This window comes from Genypterus blacodes, unplaced genomic scaffold (genome assembly GCF_046128005.1).
Source record: "Genypterus blacodes isolate CSIRO-AG114 ecotype Tasmania unplaced genomic scaffold, CSIRO-AGI_Gbla_v1 ptg000067l_1, whole genome shotgun sequence".
Classification (NCBI taxonomy): Eukaryota; Metazoa; Chordata; class Actinopteri; order Ophidiiformes; family Ophidiidae; genus Genypterus; species Genypterus blacodes.
Window position 1 is genome coordinate 3,555,479 of NW_027466879.1, and position 23,259 is coordinate 3,578,737.

The 23,259-nt window shown below is 46.3% G+C and overlaps 3 protein-coding genes and 1 non-coding gene across 4 annotated transcripts; 2 read left to right on the forward strand and 2 right to left on the reverse strand.

The window, feature by feature from the left end:
- Nucleotides 1-778: 778 nt before the first annotated feature.
- pabpn1l (PABPN1 like, cytoplasmic) lies at nt 779-4,138 on the forward strand. Its single transcript, XM_076155733.1, has 6 exons — nt 779-1,093; nt 2,009-2,126; nt 2,706-2,773; nt 2,863-2,969; nt 3,095-3,182; nt 3,424-4,138. The coding sequence occupies exons 1-6, from the start codon at nt 998-1,000 to the stop codon at nt 3,742-3,744; spliced, it is 798 nt and encodes a 265-aa protein (XP_076011848.1). The 5' UTR covers nt 779-997; the 3' UTR covers nt 3,745-4,138.
- trnag-ucc (transfer RNA glycine (anticodon UCC)) lies at nt 1,639-1,710 on the reverse strand. Its single transcript has one exon. It is a non-coding gene; the product is annotated as a tRNA-Gly (tRNA).
- A 75-nt stretch (nt 4,139-4,213) lies between the features above and the next one.
- On the reverse strand, nt 4,214-5,557 carry trappc2l (trafficking protein particle complex subunit 2L). The gene is made up of 5 exons (XM_076155919.1): nt 5,465-5,557; nt 5,074-5,246; nt 4,810-4,897; nt 4,471-4,550; nt 4,214-4,380 (listed from the first exon to the last, which is right to left on the reverse strand). Exons 1-5 carry the CDS (start codon nt 5,495-5,497, stop codon nt 4,335-4,337), a joined length of 420 nt encoding a protein of 139 aa, XP_076012034.1. The 5' UTR covers nt 5,498-5,557; the 3' UTR covers nt 4,214-4,334.
- Nucleotides 5,558-5,936: 379 nt separating this feature from the next.
- Nucleotides 5,937-23,140, forward strand: galns (galactosamine (N-acetyl)-6-sulfatase). Its single transcript, XM_076155289.1, has 14 exons — nt 5,937-6,092; nt 6,243-6,366; nt 6,831-6,905; nt 7,013-7,115; nt 7,556-7,699; nt 8,478-8,544; nt 9,094-9,221; nt 9,297-9,436; nt 9,516-9,619; nt 12,786-12,943; nt 13,067-13,169; nt 16,822-16,943; nt 22,072-22,189; nt 22,897-23,140. Exons 1-14 carry the CDS (start codon nt 5,976-5,978, stop codon nt 22,981-22,983), a joined length of 1,590 nt encoding a protein of 529 aa, XP_076011404.1. The 5' UTR covers nt 5,937-5,975; the 3' UTR covers nt 22,984-23,140.
- Nucleotides 23,141-23,259: the final 119 nt, after the last annotated feature.

The window sequence follows — 23,259 nt, forward strand, 5'->3', positions numbered from 1 at the left end:
AAAAAAACATGTTTCTGTAGGAAAGGTTGGCGCTTTGAAGATCTTTCTTCTTTTGATTTATTTCCCTCTTCAAAAGGTCCTTGTTGCCGTTTTTAGATGAAGTAAACTGTGCCAGAAGAATTCAATTCTGATTTGTATTTATTTCTTGCATGCTTTCCTCCCTGTTGCTATAACTGTTCGCTCTGTTGGATGTGTGAAGCTGTAAAACATTCTAATTCAGGTTATTGTCTGTGTTGAACAATGTAACTGTGTAATTAAAACATGATATGAAACATACATCACGTGTTACTGTTCATCTTTAAATGCACTGCATGTGACTCCACGTTCATTTCACACACTCAGACAGCTTTAGAAAGAGTTATTCTCTAAAACAAATACACAATTTTAATGTTTACAATCACGTGATGGCATTTCCACAGAATATTCAGCACCAACAACACAACATTCTAGAAGGTGTAGACATTCATTCAATGGATAAAACACAATTTAGGTGCAAAGTTTAAGATGTGTGTGTGTACATCAGGACACAAACCCAACAAGTTAATTTATGGTGAACTGTAAACAATAGACTTGATTGACATGAAATGATCAGGATCTCTCTCTCTCTCTCTCTCTCTCTCTCTCTCTCTCTCTACTCACCGGCTGAGTGTGTGACGCGTCCTCATTATTAATGTGAGTATGAACAGGTGCGTTAACGCGGCAGACTAGAGGAAGGCGCCTCCTCTTCTACCTGTAAACTGACTGGTCAATCAATCATCTCCTCCGCAGGTGATGCATATCAGGTGATCGCGTGTTTCTCTGTGGATCACTGCACCGTTTCCTTCCTGTGAGCTTCTTCTTCTTCTTCTTCTCCTGGCTGTTTCGCAGACTGCAGACGCCCTCGCTGTGCATTAAGCTAAAGACGGACTCAAGAATTGGACGCTAACGGAATCTGTCTCCATATTGTGCCGTCGCTCCGTGTAGGTAGTTGTGAAGTAGCGTTGTAGCGGAGCTCTGCATGTGTCATGATCACACAGTGACCATGGCGGAGAATCAGGAGTTTTACAACTACCTGGAGTGTGAGTCCCACCGGGAGCATTTCGCCGAGGACCCGGTGAGTGCAGCATATTACACCGCTTGTATTCTCAGTTAATGAAAATGACGTCACGTTTGTTCATCCCGATCGGGCGAGGCGACCATGCGTGGTGTCACTTCAGAGGAAACACCGCACCGTACAGCGTGTGTGACATGATCCACGCAACATGCGGATCTGTCGTGGGTGTGCAGTGCAAGCGTGTGTGTGTGTGTGTGTGTGTGTGTCTGCATGAGAGAAAGACGCATTGAGCCTGGTTCCCACTGTGTTGCAGAAGAACCATAATCAATGCAGATGTCTGCGTGTAAAACTCGGGTTAGCTTAATGTGGAACAAAATGCCGTCTGACAGCTAAAAAAAACAGCTAGGAAAACGAATGATCATATCGGAATTGTAGGACAATTAATTACGTTAAGACTATCTCACAGGGGAAACTCGGTTCACATGAAACGGAAATGGAGGTACATGGCACAGCGTGTGGTTAAAAATGTACCTTTACACATTAAAATGCTTTAAACGCATCCAGTGAGATTTTGAAAAACGTTTTTGGGAGAAAAAAAAAACAGCTGCGTTGGCCGGGAATCGAACCCGGGTCAACTGCTTGGAAGGCAGCTATGCTAACCACTATACCACCAACGCGCTACGGACAAATGTGGCGGTACTGTACCATACATACAAGCTCAGCACTGGACAATGTGTTTATCTCGTTGTAGTTAAGGTTTATTTTAAGTTGTTGGAGCTTTAGCCAAAGATGTTGCTAATATTTTGACCTCATTAACATAAACAAAGCGTTTGCTTACTGGAAAGGCCTCAATTTCATGCCACCCACATTCTGACACTGAAATATGCAGAATTGGCTCCTGGCTGCCAACTAAACACAGGCTTCTGGGAAAAAAGGCAACAATGTGGATATAAACTGCAACTTTGTGTTTTGAAGGAGCTGGCAGCCATCAAGGCCAGAGTCCTGGAGATGGAAGAAGAGGCTGAGCGACTGAAGGAGGAAGAGAGGAGCGACGCTGTGGAGATGCAGCACCTGTCCAGCAGCCCTCAACCTGGTAAGACTGTAGCTCTGATATCCACACACACGCTTGTCACAGTTGTTTGTTCTTGCTGTCGCGGCTAAATACCAATCACGCATTTGGGAAGCTTCGGCAGCGTGTGTGTGTGTGTGAGCCAGGTGTGTGTATGTGAGCGCTGCAGCCTTGAGGCAGGTGAGGTAACGGCAACCTGGGCCATCTGGCTGACACCTGGGACACCTCAGTGCGGTCACGACCACAGTGTTCACATGTGTCTCATCACTGCCCAATGAGACGAAGCGGCGAGCCCCAGAGAACCAGAAGGGTCTCCCTCTCCTCCCCATCCCCCCCTGGCTGCCTGTGGCTATTTCCTGCGTCTGCGGCCCTCATCTCCCCTTTCCCCGCAGACCATCTTGGTTCCTCCTCAGAACAAAGATGGAAATCAGACACAAGATACTTTCTGATTTCTGTATTAAAGATGACGCAAGTAACTGCCGTGTTGCAATGCAACGCAAGTGTTCATTGTGTTGATTCCACCTGGTCTGGCCTCTCCGTGGACATGAATACTCTCTCTACATTGCATTATACAGAGAATCTGATTGTAGTTTCTTACCACAGGGCCTTTCTACAACATGACTCATGAGGAGAGGATAGATGCAGACAACAGATCGGTCTACGTGGGCAATGTAAGTCTTATGCAATTTGCTTGAGCGTGTGTATGTTTTCCTTTTCGCTTTTCAAATCTGCTCTGAATTCCCTTTTCTGCTTATTTCAGGTGGACTATGGAGCGACTGCTGATGAGTTGGAAATCCATTTTAATGGCTGCGGTCTCGTGAACAGAGTGACCATCCTATGCGACAGGTTCTCTGGCCACCCAAAGGGGTAGGTTGGACTCCGGCATGTTGACCCAGCTGGCAGCTTGGCGGTGGTATTCTTTTACCGTAGGAATATTTATGAGCAATTTCAGTTCTCCAATGTATAAATGTGTTTGTTGTCCCGTCCCACAGCTATGCATACATCGAGTTCTCTGACCGGGACTCTGTGCAGATTGCCATAAGTCTGCATGAGACCTTATTCAGAGGGAGGGTGCTGAAGGTGAGAGGGACGTGATCGATGTTAAACACTGCTAAACTACCGATTGCAACAATTGGATCGGTTACATTTATCTCTAAGTGCTGCTTTCAGTATTACAGAAACAATGTTGTAGCTTTCTATCCATTTTATTCTGTAGCTGACATTGTTTGTATACTATTGCATAGACTTCTTCTCACACTTCATTGCTACACCAGCAGGGAGCTCTGGAAACTGCTTTTAAAGTTTGTCCTTTGGCTCCCAGGTAATGCCCAAGAGGACCAACATGCCAGGCATCAGCACCACAGACAGGGGGGGGCAGCGAGGCGGCCGCTCCAGAGGAAGAGGTTTCCGTCCATCCCGATACAACAACGGCTCGCAAGGCCGGTTCCAGTATCAGTCCTCCAGGCCGCAGCATCCCACGCCCCACCCGTATTACAACGGCCCCTCAGCGGGGAAGAGACAGTGGGGACACCTGGATTACCACGAGCAGATGCCAAAACGCTATCCATGCCTCCTCCTCATCACCCCACCGGAGGAGTCGGGAGCGGTCCAGAGCGGACGGCATTACCCCCCGCAGCGCTAGGATACCGGGAGAACGGACCTGATGATTTTGATTTTAAAGGAACAAACGATTCCAGTCTTTGCTGGGTTGAATATTATGATTGGAGGGCCTATATGGAAGTTTGTTTTTGTTTGTTTTGTCTTTACAAGTTTCAACAGCAAAAGGAACACGCGTGTGGAAGTGAATCCTTGTGCCAGCATGTTCCCCCACAGATGTACATATATTGTCGGTGACATGCAAAGCAGCTGAGGCGTTAAAGGGATCTCAGCCTTTGCTACGAGTGCATGGGACAATTCTTAATTCTGCTGTTGCAAATATTACTATTTTTACACATTGATGCTGATGTATTATGCTGCTGCCTGCATTGTTGTATTTATTTTCCCCTAATGTCCGAGTGAGTCAATTTCTTTGTTATGTGTAGTGAATAAATAAAACATAACACCTCGACCCTGAGCTCTCTCTGAGTATTTCCAATAAAGTAACTTAGACATGATTGACACTTCAAATTTATTGTACTCAAGCATTTCAGTTAGCGAGACAACATGTACACAAACGGGATCAGGGATGTGTTTTATATACAATTGAGGAGAAAGGGTGGAAGGGACGAGACGTCAGCCGGTCTGCACCATCATTCCAGATACAACGCTATCAAATGCCCTGGAGACAAGAGTGAAGCGTTATAGACTGTTAGACACACACACACATAGTATAGGGGTTGCGTTTTAGGTTTGATAACGGCAAACCCACTTGGACTGAATTTGATCCCCAGGGTTGTGGAATGGGTTGCACATTACATCAGTGAATGAGTTGTGTAGTTTTCTGAACATCTGAAATAGAATAAGAGTTATTACCGACAAAGATCAAGCTGGAAAAGCATCGCATTGTCACCGAGTCAAATTCTCTACTCTAATACATGCACAGGTTTATCTTATCTTAGTGACGGGAATAATACACAATACATTTGAGCAAAAACCCCAAACAAGTCTAGTTGCGTACCAAACACATTTGGTTTTAACAAATGGTTGCAATAAATCAGATGTTCTGCTTGGTTTGAGTATGTAAACACATCCAACGGGCCCAACTTACACTTCTGATTTCATTATCCCGTAATGATGTATTCGATGAATCCACAACAATGACAAACTTCACCTTGGAGTTTGTCACATAGCCATATCTAGTTCACCTGTCAAGGATATTAGATTTCAAGGTGGACTGACAGCTGAGGAGTTGCCAGAATAATGTAGCTATAACAATGCAAATTCGCTGTCTGAACTCGTGATCCTAGTTTCTGTCCTGATCTCAGTCCAGTTCTGATCTGAACCCTGGCTCCAGCTGGTGTGTGAAGGATACACTTTGTAGTCTTCTGTTGGGTAGAGCAGACCCAGGTACAATTCTCTCTGGTCCGCCATAGCTTTGCCCACCGCCGAGATCTTCTCCTCCACCACATCTAGAGACGTGTGCACCGTGTAGTGGAACTTTAACTCGTTCTGCGTGGGCACACTGCGGATGTACAGCGGGTAGTTCTGTAAAGAAGACATGACAGAGCTGCTTATAGCGACAAGAGACAAGCTAATGTTTTTAGCTTCCGATGTTACGTTTACTTTCCCAGCCTGCTCAGCTCTCTGGTTTATAGAGGAACTTAACGTTTGCTATGAAAATATGACCATACTATCGAAAATATGTTTGTCAGACTAACTGACACAGGTACATGACTGAATAAGAGACATTTGACTGTCATTACCTCTTTTGCGATCACTGCTATGCACACCGCCATGTTGGTGTTCCGCCTAGGAGGTGTCACGTGTCATGGTGCGTTCACAGCTACCGTAAATATCGGACTAAAAAGTGAGTTTAGATGCAGGAAAGCTACAGTTGGACACAATTAGATGTCTCTTTGACACATACGACATGGTTTTCTGTAAAGTAATTTGGACCATCAATAACTACATTTTATAATTCTGATTATCTGATCATTTGATATCATATGTTATCTAGATCTGCAAGAGGACTAATAACGTCCCCTTTAATTTAGTTTTGTACAAATAAGATCAACTGAAAATATTGCATGGCCCTGTATCAAAATGTCTTTAATTGTCTTTTGTAGCCGAGATTGTAGATGTATAGCGCACCAATAGATCAAAGAATCAAAACCACTTTAAACGGACGTATGCGCAAATGTTGCGCTTGATACCCGCACGAAGGCAAAACAAAGCACTTCCTCATTTTGGTGCTCACATGACTCCAGCATAGCGATGCTTGGGAGCTCCACTCAAACTTTGACTTTATTTACTGCGGTAATATGTTGCTGCTGGACGCAAAAGTCACCAAATGTCCCACCACCGAATATTATCATCATGCTTATGGATGACGTGAGTGCACCTTTGTTATTGATTGACATGAAATGATCAGGATGATCTCTCTCTCTCTCTCTCTCTCTCTCTCTCTCTCTCTCTCTCTCTCTCTCTCTCTCGTCTAACAGTCTCTCTCTCTCTCTCTCTCTCTCTCCCCTCCTCTCTTAGATGGGCTGGGGGGACCTTGGTGTTCTGGGTCAGCCCTCTAAGGAGACCCCTAACCTGGATGCCATGGCTGCTCAGGGGATGCTGCTCCCCAACTTCTACACTGCCAACCCGCTCTGCTCCCCATGTAAGGCAGCTGCTCCTCCTCCTCTTCCTGCTTTTGTTTGTTACTTCCTTTTTCTTTCCCTTCATGGTTTCATCGTCATGTTGTAATCATGTCTCAACTCCAGAAGGCATTAATTATTATTTAATGCCTGCAATTTAATGTAATTAAACGGCTGCTAGTATTAGTAGTAGATGAGAGAAAACAAACCCCCAAAAAGTGATGCCGATCTACTAAGAGAACTGCTTCAAATACAGTTTTAATTGGTATAATAAAGCACTACGGTGTTATGTAATATGTTTTAAGAATTGTACCAATATGTAGATTGGACAGATTAATGTGTGTGAGTGGTGCATGACCCTTGAGACTGTTTGACAATACAAAAGGAAGGAGGATATCCAGCAGAGAAATGTTAATAGTAATTTAGTAGTTTTATAAAACACAGAGGGACGCTGCTTTACTTACATTTTCCACCATTTTACTCACAGCCAGAGCTGCACTTCTCACCGGGAGGCTGCCTGTCAGAAATGGTTTCTACACCACTAATGGCCACGCCAGGAACGGTAACGCTTCACGTTTATCCTCCCAGTGCAAATGATCCAGCAGCTGCATGTTTCTCATCGTTTACTGTGGGAGATTTTCCCCCGAGTGACCTTTCACCTTCTTCTAGCGTACACACCTCAGGAGATCACGGGGGGGATCTCCAAGGATGAGATCCTGTTGCCGCAGATGCTGAGGAAAAAGGGCTACGTCAACAAGATAGTTGGCAAGTGGTGAGTGTTTCTACCAGAGATGAGGAAGTGAAGAAGAGGTGGGATGAATCATACAGATCAGATACAGAAGTTAGAGAGGGAAACAGAAAACTGCAAATGTGTTTTCATTCCATATTCCCCTTTTTGTTCCAATTATGTTCGTATCGAAGAGAGAACATATGACACAACAGTCGACACAACAACTTCCCCCGGGCTAAATAAAGTTCTTATCTTATCTTATCTTATCTTATCTAATCTTATCTTATCTTATCTTATCTTATGTCTGTTATTAGTTTGGTCCCAGTTGAGTTGTTGAGGTGTCATGATACAGCAGATCGTGCAGCCTGAGTTCATCCTTCCCTTTGTCACTACACAACAGAAACAGAAGCTTGTCAATAAGTTTTAATGGTAAGTTTTAATACTTTGACATGTGTCTCCTTTCTCTCGATTGGTGCTTCCAGGCATCTTGGCCACCGACCCCAGTACCTTCCTCTGGAGAACGGCTTTGATGAATGGTTTGGCGCCCCAAACTGCCACTTTGGCCCGTATAACAGCAGCAACAGACCCAACATCCCCGTCTACAATAACTCTGAGATGGTCGGCAGGTAGCATCACACACACGCCTGCCCACACACACACACACACCCTTTATGAATGTACATGGCAGCACGCACTGAAACAAAGGCCAGAAATCTATAAAAGTCTCCTTTCCCCATGACTCAGTGGAGCAGTTTGGCTGGCTGCTTCCCTGGATGAGTTGAGTGTCTCCCTCCTCTCTCCCTTCTCCGTACCAGCTGTGCTTGTGTATTCCATTTTCCGCCCATTTGTTTTCCCCCAAACAGCCATATGTGTATTCAGGGTCATTGGAACTGGCAGCCGGCCGTGTTTTTCGCTTAGCCGTGGGTTTAATCAGCACAGCATACCTGGGCTCTGGACAGGCGTACGCACACACACGCAGAGGGCGATACACGCAGAGAGACACACACGTGCACGAGCGTGCGCCCTCTCAGGAGACGGCAGGTTGCGTTGGCTGTGTGCGAGGACACCTGGAACGAGTGAAGCGTGAGAAAGAGAGACGCCTGTCACCGCTTCTCCGCTCGCAGCGCCACGCTTCAGCACCGCCTCATAACGCTCCCCTCTGCTCGGCTCTGCTGAGGCTTCCCAAATATAGACCCCCCTCCTCCCCCAACGCAGGGAAATATGCTTCCATTACTTTAATAACATTGTCTGTGGGAGGTCTGGCATCTAATTAAAACCCTTTAAGTAGAAATAAGATAAACAGAAAGATGTATGGATGGATGAAGTTTGATATGAATGACAAAGTTCTCTTGGTGTTCAATTGTTAATGAGTTAATGAGTCACATCCGCCCTCTTGTGTTCCAGATACTATGAGGAGATTAAGATCGATAGGAAGTCTGGAGAATCAGACCTCACACAGATCTACCTGCAGGTGAGTCAAACCTGATTTGGGCCTTGATCATTGTGTGGTAAAGCAACATTACAGCTACTAAGACACTGATATACTTTACTTTTACACTGGACCATAAGAAGTGTGGACTGTGGTAATCGCAGGGGAATAGGCAATGCCATAGCAACTGTCACCAACTGGTTTCCTAAGATGATGGGAGAGGGGATTTGGAGGACGGACATATATATCTTTAGTTTTCCCTCTCAGGCTCCAACTCAAACTGTCAACATTACAATTACAGTGTACGATTAAACCTACAACTCAATTGAATTCAAGGAAAATTCCAACTTCATTTGATAGTTGATCGTTCTGGCTGAAACATGAACATCAACTTTATTTAATTCATCTTTATTTCTGTAACACAATATCACATGCAGTGTCTCAAAGGCCTATTTTATTATTATTATTATGTTGTATTGTTGTGTTGTACTGGACACTAGACTTCATATGTAAACACTAATAGATAGATAATAGTGGGACTCTTTACTGTATCCAGCCTGGAGACGTCTTAAAGCTCTTCCTCCTCCTCAGGAAGGTCTTGACTTCATTGTGAACCAGACTGGAGCTCAGCGGCCTTTCTTCCTCTACTGGACCCCCGACGGCACTCACGCCCCGGTGTACGCCTCCAAACGCTTCCTCGGGAAGAGCCAGCGAGGCCGGTGCGCTATGACCTACAGGATCATTATGTGTGTGTTATTTGAAAGGGTCTGGATGTGAGCTTCTCTGTGCTGCAGGTACGGCGACGCGGTGATGGAGCTGGACCACAGCGTCGGTCAGATCTTGTCGCGGCTGCGGACTCTGGGGATTGAAAACAACACCTTTGTCTTCTTTACCTCAGATAACGGAGCCGCTCTTACATCTGGCCCTCTGGAGAGTAGGTCACACACACTCACACACACGAGTCTGTAGACTGCCTGTACAGGTTTGTCATGTTGTGTGCTCGTGGGTCTCAGGTGGCAGCAACGGGCCCTTCCTCTGTGGGAAGGAGACCACCTTTGAAGGAGGCATGAGGGAGCCCGCCATCGCCTGGTGGCCTGGAAACATCCCAGCAGGCACGGTGAGAACTCTAAAGCCCCCCACACACCAACCAGATACCCAAGCCCGTCATGGAGATGCCGTAAAGATCCCGTGCCAGTTTTTAGTCTCGGAGGATGGTTGCCGTTCCTAATATTCCGCCTATCAACAGGTAGCAAGAGTTGAAGTGTTGCGTCTGCGTGGAGCTGCGGGCGATGTTCTGTCAAGCAGGTTTAGCAGGAAGGAATAATTATTTCACTAATCCTCTCTCTCTCTTTGGCTCAGTTGTTGGGTTTTTGTTTCAATTTCCGTATCATTTTCCACGTTTACACGCTCAGACTGTCCCACCGGTGTCTTAAGCAGTTAATCTTGGCTATGTTGCAACTTCCATCGACTGATTGAACTCCATAAACAGTTCAGATCAAGAGAGTAAATGCAGCATGTGGGTGATTTCACATTGTTTTCTCAAATCTGCACACAGACAGACACACGCACACTTTTCCCTCACACACACACACACACACTTTTCTCTTTTTTTCCTCTTAATGCAATCACCCACCCCCTCCACCGCCCCCAATTCTACCCCCCCCCCCCCCCCCCCCTTCCAACCCGCCCACACCGTGATCCTCTAAGCCCGTGCGTTCTGCAAATGACTTTTAATTGTATTAGGGGCAGCTGTGACACGGGGCTGTGACGCAGAGGGATTTGGCAGAGGAGCACGCGGAGGCTGCAGTCTGCAGTAAGCCTTGCCCCTGGCTCATCTCACAGGGGTGTGCTGGGGCCTGATAGTGCTGCAGAGGAGCGAGGGAGAGGGGGATTGGGAGCGTCTTAAGCGGCTAATCTGTTTGTGTGTTTGCTGAGGTTGGATTGAGCCGTAATGAGGACTTCAGTATCTGAATATGCCAGGCGCTCAGGATAAAGGAATGGGATGGGGTGTGTGTGTGTGTGTGTGTGTGTGGAGGGGGGCGGGGGGGGGGGGGGGGGGTTATACAGGGAAGGAAGCAAGGGAGAAGTAAAAGAGGTGGCTGGTGTAGAGGAGGGGGCGCCGCTGCTGGAGAAGCTGGCAGTGCCACACGACCAGAGCTGATGTTTTGTTTTCAGGGATTTGTTGGGACACATTACAATTGACCAGTTCAAAATGATTGTGTGACTTTGTATGCATAGGCAAATGCGTGGAAAATGTGTGTGTTTGCGTGCTTGTACATGCATACGTGTGTGTGCCATTTAGTTTGAAGCCGAATGCCAGATTTTGTAATCACATAAGTGTGTGTAGGTGTTGTGGGTAAGAGACACAGATGTAAATAATATGGCTACCAAGCAGAACATCGCAAACCACCTGTGTGTGTGCCTGAGTGTGTGTGTGTGAGAATGGCTGGCAGAATGGGGCTCTAGATCCTCCCTGAAGCTCTCTGGGGTTGCCATGACAAAGCTGCTTTGTTAGAGCCACGATACAGCTCTGCCTTTATCTCTCTCTCTGTCTCTCTCTCTCTCTCTCTCTCTCTCTCTCTCTCTGTCTCTCTCTCTCTCTCTCTGTCTCTCTCTCTCTCTCGCTCTCTCTCTCTCTCTCTCTCTGGCTCAGGGGGGGCGGGCGAGGCAGAGGGTCGCCCGCTGTTATTTAGTGTTGCACTGAGAGATCTGTGTTGATCTGCACATTGAAAAGGCTGTAAGTGTTTAGAGGGAAATAGTGGACATAACAAACAGCCGTACAAGTCTTTGTCAAGAGGCGCTCTGAGGAGGTTATTACTCCAGCTGAGCACAGACATGTCTTACTGTTATGATACACACACACACTCCCTGGCATACTTACCGTCAGTCTGGAGAGAGTATCCAGTGTATCCAGTAGGGGGCAGTCTGAGGCTCGAAACCTGATCATCCCACATCAAAAGCTCTCAAGCTGAACTTGAAAAGTTGGGAACTGACTTTTGTTAAACTTGGTTTAAACTAAGTCGGATGTAATTCAGAGAACAAGCCATTAAAATGTGGTCATGGTCGGCCTGGTGGTGGCGCTGTAACATTCATCCATACAGGCCATATGTGCCCAACTAGATTATCCACCATTTTTAATCATCTCCAGTTATCAGTTTTGGTGTCCATGAGTCCATCAGTCTACTGTAAACACACTGGGTGGACCTGTGCACAGCAAAGGAGGGAATAAAGGGTTAAGAGTGTAAAGTTAACAAAGACAAACAAAGGAAAACTTTAGCTTTTTGGTCATTTGTCCCTAAATATGAGTTTTGCTTCTCCTTGTGTCCTCCTTTTGTCCGGTCTTCTTCATGGTCTGTGTGTATCTGTGTGTGTCGGCATGTGTGTGTGCATACAGTATGTATGTGAAGGCATCTTTAAAAGTGATGTAAACGACTGTGTGTGTGTGTGTGTGTGTGTGTGTGTGTGTGTGTGTGTGTGTGTGTGTGTGTGTGTGTACAGATGGGCCATGGAATGCATTGCAGAGCTCTTTTCTGTGTCTAGTTCTGTGGGTACAGAAGAAAAGGGAATTCATTTCAGTGCTTAGGAGCATGTGTGTGTGTACGTGTGTGTGTCTGTGTGTGTGTCTGTATGTGTGCTGCCTGCCGATAGGAGCAGGACGGCACACGGCGGCGCAGCTGCAGAGGCCTGATAGCGCTATCTGATTGTGAGCGTGCCGTCTCCCTCTAAGGCTCGCTCAGGAGAGAATGGAACGGAAGATCAAGGATGACAGCGAAAAAATGGCATTTTATCTGAAAATAGTTCAAAGTTTATAAATAAAATAAAGCTTTTCACTGGGACTGGGAAGAGGAGATAAAACACCAGCTCGCTCCAGCTGGAGCCGCCTGGCTGCCCGGGCCTCGTCCTCACCCCTGCTTCCTCTCCCTCCTCCTCCCCTCGCCCCTCGCTCACCCCAGACTCATTTAAAGAGGGAGGCATTATTAGGCGGCTTTATAATAAACCTGCATGTGGAGATTAGAGAGGAGTCTGGAGAAATGCACCTCCGTCCAACATGTCTACAAGCACACACACATGCATCCTATCATGACTCTGCATTGTCGCCGTGTCTCCGCTCACAAAGGAAGTCTGCCACAAAGCAGCCTGCACAGATTTCTTCCTTCAATGTAGCGACGTCTTCAATGAGGGAATGAGACAGAGAAGGGAGATGAAGATGAAGAAACAATGGATTTGGTTGTAAAAGCTGAAAATGGAGTTCTTATCCCATTTGTTTCCCTCTCAACATGCAGGTGAGCTTCCATGTGTCCAGTGTGATGGACCTGTTCAGCACCAGTCTGTCCTTGGCCGGCCTCGGCCCTCCTGATGACAGGATCCTCGACGGACTGGACCTGATGCCGGTGCTGCTCAACCACCCACACACACGGCAGAACACTTCCTATATAGACAGGTGAGTTCACAGAGACTGATGGTGCCTTCTTTCAAACCTGAAGAGTCCAGTTTTGTCCAAACCCACCTGAGGAAGACGCAGATCTAAGACTTAGTTCTTCCTCTCACGTTTCCTCCCATACAGGCCCTTCTTCTTCTACCGCGGGAATGAGATGATGGCTGTACGGCTCGGACAGTACAAGGCTCACTACTGGACCTGGAGCAACTCGTGGGAGGAGTTTGAGAAGGTGAGACTCTTGTCTAACCGCACGCACACACTCTCACACTTTTGTTTCTGCACCATTGTTCCTCTTCCCCTCCCCTGCTCTTACTCAAACACTCTCGCTGTTGGTGTTATCTTGAAAATAGCTCATCAGCTGACTGCTGAGTACATCAGAGCGTAATGAATATTAATGAAGAGACCCCATGTCAGCAAACGTACATCATTCATCAGCCAGCCGACTTGTTTGTTTTAACTCCAGTGGAGATTTTCTTCCTCTCCATTTACACAGCGACGTTTCCTGCTGTAAACTTGTTCCCTTGGCACCACAGTGCGCCGGGGAAAGAAAGGCAGATCCCAGCAGCATGTAGCACCTCTCTCTGCCGTGATTAGGCCAACCCCGTGCTGATTAAACGTAGCAGCAGAAATAGGAAGGCTTATAATTTGGAAGCAGGATCGTATTTGCTGCTTTTCTGATCCCTGCGGGGGAAAAGTCGCTCTTTCGCTCTTCTATCTAACAGACAGGTCCTCTCTCTCTCTCTCTCTCTCTCTCTCTCTCTCTCTCTCTCTCCGAGCCCCTCTCCTCCATTGACGGCTTTGCATTTCCAGTGATCCAGTTTGTTTTATGCCCCATCGGTCGCTTAAATTGCTCTCTCCTTCAGGGCCGCTGAATCAATAGCAGCCTCCTTTATCAGCTCATGTGAACTGAAGTGGAACTTCACAAATAATGGCATCTGATTGCCTGTGAGTCGCTTATCGATTGATGGTGAGTGTGTACATGGGAGAAAGAGGAGGAGAGCGCGACGCACACATGGATGCTCTGTTCTTCATACATGCATGTCTGTGTCTGTGTGGGGGGGAAGATGAGGTCCTTGAAGGTGAAGTTAAATCCCCTCCAGTCTGCTTCTGTCTGCTGTTTTTCTGGGTGAATCTCCAAGATTGTGTAACTTAAAATACAAATGTAATATAAATGAACTTCACGCAGCAAATGAAATGTGCAGCCTGATGTTAAGGATCACTCAGTCGGTTATGCATCACCCTAGAAAATGATCTTCACCCTGAGATCATCACACACGTGTCTAACCCAGCAAATAACAGGATTGTTGTTTTCACTGAAACCAAAATCCTGCTTTTTTTCCCTGGCTTTCCGCTCCACTTTGGTAATGCAGTTCTTCATAATTGAGTTTTCTGGGCCTATAGTGAGAAAATAAACAAGGGAAGATGTTCCTGTGTGAAGAAGAATGAAATTACAGGTTAATGGCTGGGAGACGTATCGCTCCGTCCTGCCAGCGCTCATGCAGCTCAGCCATGAGGAAAATGAGAAATTTCACAGGCTTAAATGGCTCCAATCAAAGTTTCTGGAGGTGTCGTCGTGTTGGTATTGAGAAATATATTTTGTGGTGACTGCTGCTTCAGAATGTTGAGTAATCCGATGCTAGTAAGAGAGTAGGAGAGCTGGGATTGCTTATTTTACTTTGTAATTGATATGTTTCCTTAGATAACTTGGCATTATTAAGGTGTGAAATGTATTTGGGGAAATTTTGAACTTTCCATTCTCATCTTTTAGCTCAATTTGTCAAGATTATCCAAAATCTCCCTGACTTTTCCAAAACTTTTTCTGGGTGGAGCAGCAGAGGATGAAGTCCATGTTGGTGGGGCACAAAGGAAAGCTGGATATGAAGTGTGAGGGAAAGAAACTTTCAGTTCCACTCTCCACAGGATTCTCCTGTATTAAGTACAATGTACAGTATGAAGTGTGTATCATGGATCAAACATAGCTGCTGGAGCCATAATCTACATAAAGTTCTCCCTCCAACTCCACCTTTGATACCTCAAAATGGGCACCAAATGCTATACAGCATATTCTCCAAACTCCATCCTGCCACCCTGAGCAGCGCCCTTATCTTGTAACGGTGGCTGCTATGCTCCAGTTTGAAAGCAGCCTGGTTGTATCCATAGCATTAATGTCAGGGGAGATATGGAGTCACACACACAGCACACACACAGCAGGGCTCTCTCACTGCTCCTCCGGGACGAGATGGGGCTTTTTTTTTTCAATTTCTTTTTGCATTTCTAAGACTTTGGCTTCAAAAGACAGGACGAAGCTGAATCATAGGAGAGACCCCCCTCCTCTTCCTCCTCCCTATATCCAGCATGTTTGGAGGTGCTCTGTTGAGCTCTCAGAGGGGGGCAGAAACACTGGCTCACAGATGAATGCTCTCTCAATATTGGTTGTGCTCATCAAAAAAAAGTGTGTGTGCGTGTGTGTGTGTGTGATGGAGAGAATTGGAGGTGGAGGAGGTGGCAGATCTCCAAGGGGGGTTTGTGGAGGAGTGAGTGTGACTCAATCAGCCTGTGATCATTGCCAGGCCACTGAGGATGGGGATAGGGAGTGAGAGAGGGAAGGAGAGAAGGAGCCAGAGTGAGCCTTCTGTTTTGCATGTGACCCTTTGTGATGTGCCGACATTAGCTGCATGAATAACCCGGTGGATTAGACGACAATATATGACGGTATATATATATAGGCCATACAGTATCATAATGAGGTTAAGCTTTCAGATGAAGAGTAAATTAGATCCGGGTCATGCAGAGCCAACATCCAAACACACAGTTCAGTTCATTTTGGTACAAGTTCACACATCTGCCCTCCAAATATTGAAATAAAATGAAATATGGATAATATAGAAAGTCATTGAAAGGACACACACCCACACACACACACACACACACACACACACACACACACACACACACACACACACACACACACACACACACACACACACACACACCCACACACACATCTCTGTCCTTTATCCTTCACAGTCTTCCAGAGTAAATACAGGAGACTGACTGCTATTGAAGTTTCCACAGGGGCCGATTGATGAAGTGTCACCACTGATGCCAAAAAAGCCGATTCTGACCCGAGCACAGACACAAAAGAGCCCACGCAAACTTTTCTCGCCCCGCCCCCTCTCCAACCACAGAGAACTGCATTAAAACTTGCAACAAAAGACTCTCCCGTACGACTCCTTTGAGAACACACACTGCAGCGGCCATGTGAAATGACATCATAATTGAGGGAAAAGGGGAAACGGACTCTGGACTCGCTGCTCTCAAGGGTGAAATAAAAGTCAGGTTTTACTCCTTTTTACGCCTTTAGAGTCGTATTACAGATGTTGCTCTCAAACTACAGCGTGGCAGCATCAGCTCTGGTTATCTTTACGTTCATTAGTCACACAACACTGACTTGATTTTGTCCCGTAGCTCTGTGGAGATATTTTGCGGACCCTGATGGATCCAGTAGGAACACAGGTGGAAACCATGGAAACGTAAACTGTCTGTCTGAGAGAATGTTGCAGAGATATGCATGCTGGTAGGAAGGAAGGAGATGTTACACAGTGTTTGATGAGGTAACAGTTCTATATGTGGATCCAGAAGTTTTATTGAGCTTTTATTGTGTAACTTCTGTCTTTGTGCTGTAGAAGAAAAGGCAACACAGGTCCATTTAAAGGGTTAAGGCCCGGGTAAATGAATACCAAATCTCCCCAGAAAGCTCTAAATGACACAAAACGATCTCAGTGATGTTGTGAATTGTTGTAAATTGTCAGTTTGTTGCTTTAAATGAAGACAGCATGCCCAGGAAGGTTGTTAGAGTGTGTGTGTTTGTTCTCCTCCAGGGTATCAACTTCTGTCCAGGTGAGGAGGTCCCAGGTGTGACCACACACGTCCAGACTGAGCACACTATGGAGCCGCTCATCTTCCATCTGGGGCGAGATCCTGGGGAGAAATACCCAATCAGGTCAGTCACCTGGAAGGAGAAGGTCTGCTTACAGCTGCTTTAAAGGGAGGGAGAGGAGGGAGAGAGAAGACGAAGAACACAGAGGCCACAAGCAGAGGGGTCGTTAAATGAAAGGCGTAGGGGTGAAAGGAGGAAGGTGGTTTGCCTGTCGGAGCACAGAATGTGTGTGAGATCAATGCTGATTCAGTGGCATGAAAGAGAAGGTGGCAGATTGATCTACTCAGCCAGAGCGTGCCTGATTACACACACACACACACACACACACCCCTCTTTGTGATTGCAAACAGCTCCTTAAAGATCACAATCTGGCCCCTCCAACCTGCGGCGCACCGCTGCAGGTTAAAATTGCGAGATAAATTGTCAGGTCTAAATAGAGAAGCGGCTGCTGTTTAATGGAGTTTTGTGTGTGTGTGTGTGTGTGTGTGTGTGTGTGTGTGCTGAGCTGGGGGAGAGTTAAGATCACACAGAGGACAACTGGGAACTCAGACCATCACTAAATAAGAGAGAAAGGATAGATAAGTAGCTGTGTTTACTGTGTGATACCGCCGTTTTGAAATGTATATGATCTTTGAGGAAGAACCGTGCGGGAGGACACACACACACACATACACACACACACACACACACACACACACACACACACACACACACACACACACACACACACACACAGAGTCGTACATTCAGATTAGATCAGCGGCGCTTTGATGAGTGAATATTCCTGTCGTGCATTGTTTTGTTTCTGTTTGTCCTCGTCCAGGCACCGTGTCCTCTTCCTCTCCCTCGTCCTCCTCCTCCTCCTCCTCCTCCTGCTGTAAAAACCTCCTGGGTCGACCTTTCCTTTCGACCTTTCCTTTTCGACCTTCTTCCGCTGCCTCATCTCCTCTTTGTCCCCTTTCAGTCCTGAAGGGAGATTAGAGGATTAAACATTAATGATGTTTTTGATTCGGCCACCCAAGAGGGGAAACGGCCCTGTGTGTGTGTGTGTGTGTGTGTGTGTGTGTGTGTGTGTGTGTGTGTGTGTGTGTGTGTGTGTGTGTGTGTGTGTGTGTGTGTGTGTGTGTGTGTGTGTGTGTGTGTGTGTGTGTGTGTGTGTGTGTGTGTGTGTTGGGGGGGGGGGGGGATCATGGGGTTCATCTACGAGGTCACGTCACCCCTCAGCCCTCTACAATCTTTCCTGCTTTAATCTGTCTCCTCCTGTGTGTCTTACCTTTTCCTTCCAGCTTCTCTCTCTCTCTCTCTCTCTCTCTCTCTCTCTCTCTCCCTCCCCCCTCCCCTCTCTGCTCACACCTCAACACTCAGCTGCTGCCCTCTTTCCCTCCCTCAGTGTAGGATATAACCGGGGGCAACGGCTACAGTCGCTCCTATATTGCACTTTCTTGCCCCTAAAAACAAATCAGGGGGCAGTAAAGGCCTCCTGTATAACTGACTGTAATGTAATCAAGCGTTATGAACAAACTGGTAATTTTAATGACCCAGTGTGAATGACTGACTGAATATAAATGAGACACCGCTCACACTCAACCCTTACAATGCATGTGGTGCCTGATTATGACCCGAGGGCAGGAGTCGGCCTCCGTCCTGAGGAGATGGGGTTCATCATGAGGCGGTGAAGGACCAGGAGGAAGAACAAACAAGTCCCAATAGTGTTAGCAATAACATCAACGCGCCTGTAAGCGTTACAGGAGGGACTCAGCAATGGAGAACTGCAAATTAAGACATATTAAAGGTGGATAGATTGAAAATGGTGACGATAAAATTCCAGGAAAGAGGATGTGCAGGTGGAGATGAAGATGATGAAGAAGAGAAGAAGTGCCAATCTCCCCAAATTTCACTCTGTGGGGGCTAAAATGAAAGATGAAGAAAGAAAAATATTATTTCCTTCCCTGTTGTCCATTGTGTGTGTGTGTGTGTGTGTGTGTGTGTGTGTGTGTGTGTGTGTGTGTGTGCGCGTGTGTGTGTGTGTGTGTTGGCCGTGTGCTCTCCTCGCTCCCCCAGCTGGACTGGGCTCTGCCCCGGCCATCATTAATCTCTGTCTGCACCTAAAGAGCCACTTAAGATGATGTAGAGCCTGTCTGCACACATACCTTCACTACTGTCGCGGCGTGTGATACAGCAAAGAACACACACATATACACACACACACACACTCCCCAGTCCAGAGCAGTCACTCAGCAGCACACACTGTAGACTGTAGAGTTATTATGCACTCATGGACAAACACGGGAATCAGCATTGTTTCTCTTTCCCCTCATCGCTTGTGACAGTGAACAGAGGCCGACAGTCGCTGCCGCCGTCTCAAAACAGCTGTAAGCGGGGCAGCGGTGGTGGCAGCGGCGGCTCAGCAGGATGAGCGGGCCTGTACCGGTGGTCCATCTGGTCCCGGGATGAGACGCAGAGCGCACCGGGTCTGGGCTTACAACCGCGAGTTTAGGAACCCCCCGAGTGGATTTGTTCAAAGCCGCTTCCGTCCCTCCACTTGGCCTCGAGAGCCTGAGGTTAACTCATTTTACTTTCTCGCCTGGCGTCCCCAGAGTGCCGCTCGTCTACAGCCTTGGTCTACAACGGCCCGCCCCCCCCCCCCAGCCCCCTCTACACCGTATGCTCTGGCCTCATCTGCTGCCTGCCGCTAAGCTCTTGTGTCCCCAATCAATAGTCCTCACAGAACTGCTCAATTTCCACTGGGGTGGAGAGAGGGAGGGAGGGAGGGAGGGGCAGGCGGGGCAGATGTATTTGATTGTCTCCTCTACTCCCCCCTCACCCCCCACCTTCTGCTACTGTGTGTGTGTATGTGTGTGTGTGTTCCCGCAATAGTGTTATGAATCAGTAATCAGAGTGGTGACACACCTGAGCAATGCCCCCATCCCCCCTTGGGTGCCATACATTATAAATCAAAAGACTCCATTTGCATACAGCCTGCTTATTATTCCAGATTTTTGCCTCTCCACCAGTAAGCTAAGGGTTATAATCATGATAATGAGCCCTGCTGACTGTGGGCTTTTTCATTATTTGTTTGCAGAGAGAGCATAAACAAATGATATTATTAGTTTTTTGATTTAGAGGTCTGCACTGTGAGAATCTGGGCGCATAGACAAAACAATAGGAAAAGTTGCGGCGTCTCGTTGGAAGCGTCTCAGCACGTAGCCTGGCGCCTCGCTCGCGGGCTGCCGCCGCCGTCGCAATTGAATACTTCTAGGCCGCTTTGATAAATCTCCCTTGCAGTTCCTTGTATTAAGTTGCTATGTCACTTATCAGATAATGAATCGCAACAATCAGTAGGGGGAACGCAGATAATAAGGGAATGAAATATCCTCCGCCCGCCGCCGCCGCCGCGCTGATCCTGATGCTGTCTTCTCAGGAAGTGGGAATTCGGGGATTCTTTACGATAGCTGGAGAAATTTAATCTGGATCTCTGCTTCCCTAACTGGTTTCCCCCTCACAGTCAATACACGGATAGTTAGCTTATGACAAATGCGGCACGCGGGGAAGAGAGACTAATTGCGGCCAGTGCACTACCAGTGGAGTAATTGTGGGGGCAAAAGGAAAGGCTGAGAGTATCAAGGAAAGGAGCAGGTGCAGGCTGATGGAGGAAGGCTTGCCGCCCTGTGGGAGATCTAAAAGGGAGGGTAGGTGTGAGCTGGACAGGGCCCGGGGTTATTACTCTAATTGACACTTCACCTCACACACATGCACCCGGTCCCCAGGGGCCAATCACGAGGCCGGGATCGGGGAAGAGTGTGGCAGTGGAGGGAGGATGGAAGGCTGGCACAGGTGCTGCTGGTGAGTGTATCAGCGGTGTAATTGCACTGCTGATATTTGTCTATGTGTGTGTCACGCCACCCCACGCCCACTGTCCCAACACACACACACACAGACACACACACACACACGCGCGCACACACACACAGCCCATTAACCCTACAGGTCCTATTGAGAGTAGCGTTCCTTTGAAAGCCTTCAGGGCCTCTGTGTTTTACACACTGAATATAATAATGCACAGAGGTGCTGGGGCTCACTGGTGTCCAACAACAGTAATTGAGAGACAGGGGAGGGGAGAGGTTACATAGTTCACCCCGCTGCACCCAAAGGGGGCCGGAGTAAACGCTGTGTGTGTGTGTTTATGTTGCTGTTTTTGTTGTTGGGAGCTATGACCTTACTCTGATATAAAGTGTTGTGTGTGTGTGTGTGTGTGTGAAAGCCTTAAGGGTTTCAGCTCTGTGGCACATTTATGCCTGCTTCTTTTTTATAATAGTGAGTTAAAGAAAGGCACAAAACAAAATGAGGTTAATGAAATAACAAAATACATAACACACACACACACAGCCACACAGCATAACACGTTTACATATGCTGGAAGAGCTGTTGGAAAATGATCAGCTTTATGATGATGTCATACAGGAGGTCAACACTGGATTATATATGTTGTTGTTTCTTTTGATGAGTTTGTATAAACAGATATTTCCATATTGTCAGAAAATTCCAAAGCAGTCTAGGAAAGATTTTGGCTGAAAACAGGATGTTGTTTTATACATACAGTATATTTATGTGTTTATACAGACTGTATAAAGTATGAGTGTTATTTATATGATGATGTTCTTTTGTCTGTTGTGTATTGGAGCATCTTAATGGAAATCATCCATCAGACTTTAGTGACTTTTTATTCCCTCCACCAAGGGTTTATTTGTTTATTTATTTAGTAACTGTGGCTTGTTTGTTTATTAGCAGGATAACTCAAAACTTTATGAATGCATTTGGATGAAACCCGGTGTTATGATGTCTTAAGATTGTGAGGGACGATTCGCAATATTTTTGTCAATTTCTTCATCGGAAACAAACCAATCTTAATGAAAACAAAACTCCAGCGCATTGATCCATTGATCAATAAGTGAGAGATCAAATCTATGCTTTCATAGCGGGCATATTAATTAATCTGATAATTGCCTTGGGTTAGAAACTGGTGTGTATTTGAGATGCTGTGGATTCTGTAGCATTCAATGTTTATATGTTACGCTTCTTCTTTCTTTTGGACAGTATATTACTTGAACAAGACAAATTTGGCCTTGGCAGATGTATTTTGTTATGATTTCATTTATCTATTGTGCGTGTGTGTCTGTGTGTGTGTTTGCAGTGTTTCATCAAACGAGTACGCGGCTGTGCTGGGCAGGATCTCTCCATTTGTTGAGGAGCATAAGAGGACGCTGGTGCCCGGGATGCCTCAGCTCAACATGTGTGACGTGGCAGTAATGGTGAGATCTCAATAACACACACACACACACACACCTGTCATTTACTTTGATGATGCTTTTATTTTGGATTAGAAAGAAGCAGACGTCCTTGTTGTGGTTCACAGCCGACTGCTTCCCAGAGGCGGTGGTCCACAGGCTGATATGAAGCCACGTCCAGTGTTCACAGCAGATCTGCTTCTTTTGAGCCTTAAGGCAGATATAAAGCAGCACATTCTCACAGTGTAAACAAGGCGTCTTCCTTTACACATCATCTCTCTCTATCAGATAAATGACTAAACTACTTAAGCAAAGTCGATAAAACTTGAGAACTGATACACGTCTCTACATAGAGGAGCTTTTCTCATTTCCTGTCAACAACCAGCCTGATGACGAGGATCATTCTTCTACTCCAGTCAATTGTGCTTTTATTGTCATATCTGTTATTTACAGAATGTGTGATCAGGTTTTATGGGACCTTGATGTTTTATCCCCAGTCTGGCTTCTGTGATGACATTTCGTTTTGTATTATAGAAAGAGGCAGAATTGAGCTGTGCTTTGTTTCTTCAAGGTGCTTTCTCACTAATGAAGACTGAGAATCACACTGATGCACATTCATTTCTTTGCCAGCACTGCCCCCTTGTGGAAAATGTACCAAACATCATACAGTTTGAAAGAAATCCCTTTCAGTTTTGATTGATGTGCATACTGTGGTGTTCGTTCTGTTGCAGAATTGGGCCCCTGCAGGCTGTGAGAAGTTGGGAAAGTGTCTCAAAATCCCCAAATCCGATCCTCAGAAGTGTGACTGGCCTCACTGAGATGGGATCTGCTGAAATGAATATTGTGCCTTACTACAGATCAACCAACAGCCCTGTTATGTGAATGAAATGTTTTTAAATGTGTGCACAATACTTAAGAGCAATAAATGACTCAGATGAGCTAAAGGGAAGTACAGTATCTCTGGCAGAACTTCAATGGTTAGGAAAAAGGGTTGAATTATGCTTTAATCACTTAAATTGATGAGATTTGAATCAGGACTCATTGTTGATATGAATGGAATTGTTTTTATTTTGATGAAATTAAAGAAAGTTGAA

Excerpts from the sequence above, each read along its gene's own strand:
- pabpn1l (XM_076155733.1), top strand. The coding sequence starts at position 998 with ATGTGTCATGATCACACAGTGACCATGGCGGAGAATCAGGAGTTTTAC. Across the intron at positions 2,970-3,094 it reads TTCTCTGGCCACCCAAAGGG|CTATGCATACATCGAGTTCT; the intron begins GTAGGTTGGACT and ends CCCGTCCCACAG. Across the intron at positions 3,183-3,423 it reads TCAGAGGGAGGGTGCTGAAG|GTAATGCCCAAGAGGACCAA; the intron begins GTGAGAGGGACG and ends TTTGGCTCCCAG.
- trappc2l (XM_076155919.1), bottom strand. The coding sequence starts at position 5,497 with ATGGCGGTGTGCATAGCAGTGATCGCAAAAGAG. Across the intron at positions 5,247-5,464 it reads TAGCAGTGATCGCAAAAGAG|AACTACCCGCTGTACATCCG; the intron begins GTAATGACAGTC and ends TCTTCTTTACAG. Across the intron at positions 4,381-4,470 it reads GGGGATCAAATTCAGTCCAA|GGCATTTGATAGCGTTGTAT; the intron begins GTGGGTTTGCCG and ends TCTTGTCTCCAG.
- galns (XM_076155289.1), top strand. The coding sequence starts at position 5,976 with ATGCTTGGGAGCTCCACTCAAACTTTGACTTTATTTACTGCGGTAATA. Across the intron at positions 7,700-8,477 it reads AACTCTGAGATGGTCGGCAG|ATACTATGAGGAGATTAAGA; the intron begins GTAGCATCACAC and ends CTTGTGTTCCAG. Across the intron at positions 9,620-12,785 it reads GAAACATCCCAGCAGGCACG|GTGAGCTTCCATGTGTCCAG; the intron begins GTGAGAACTCTA and ends CTCAACATGCAG.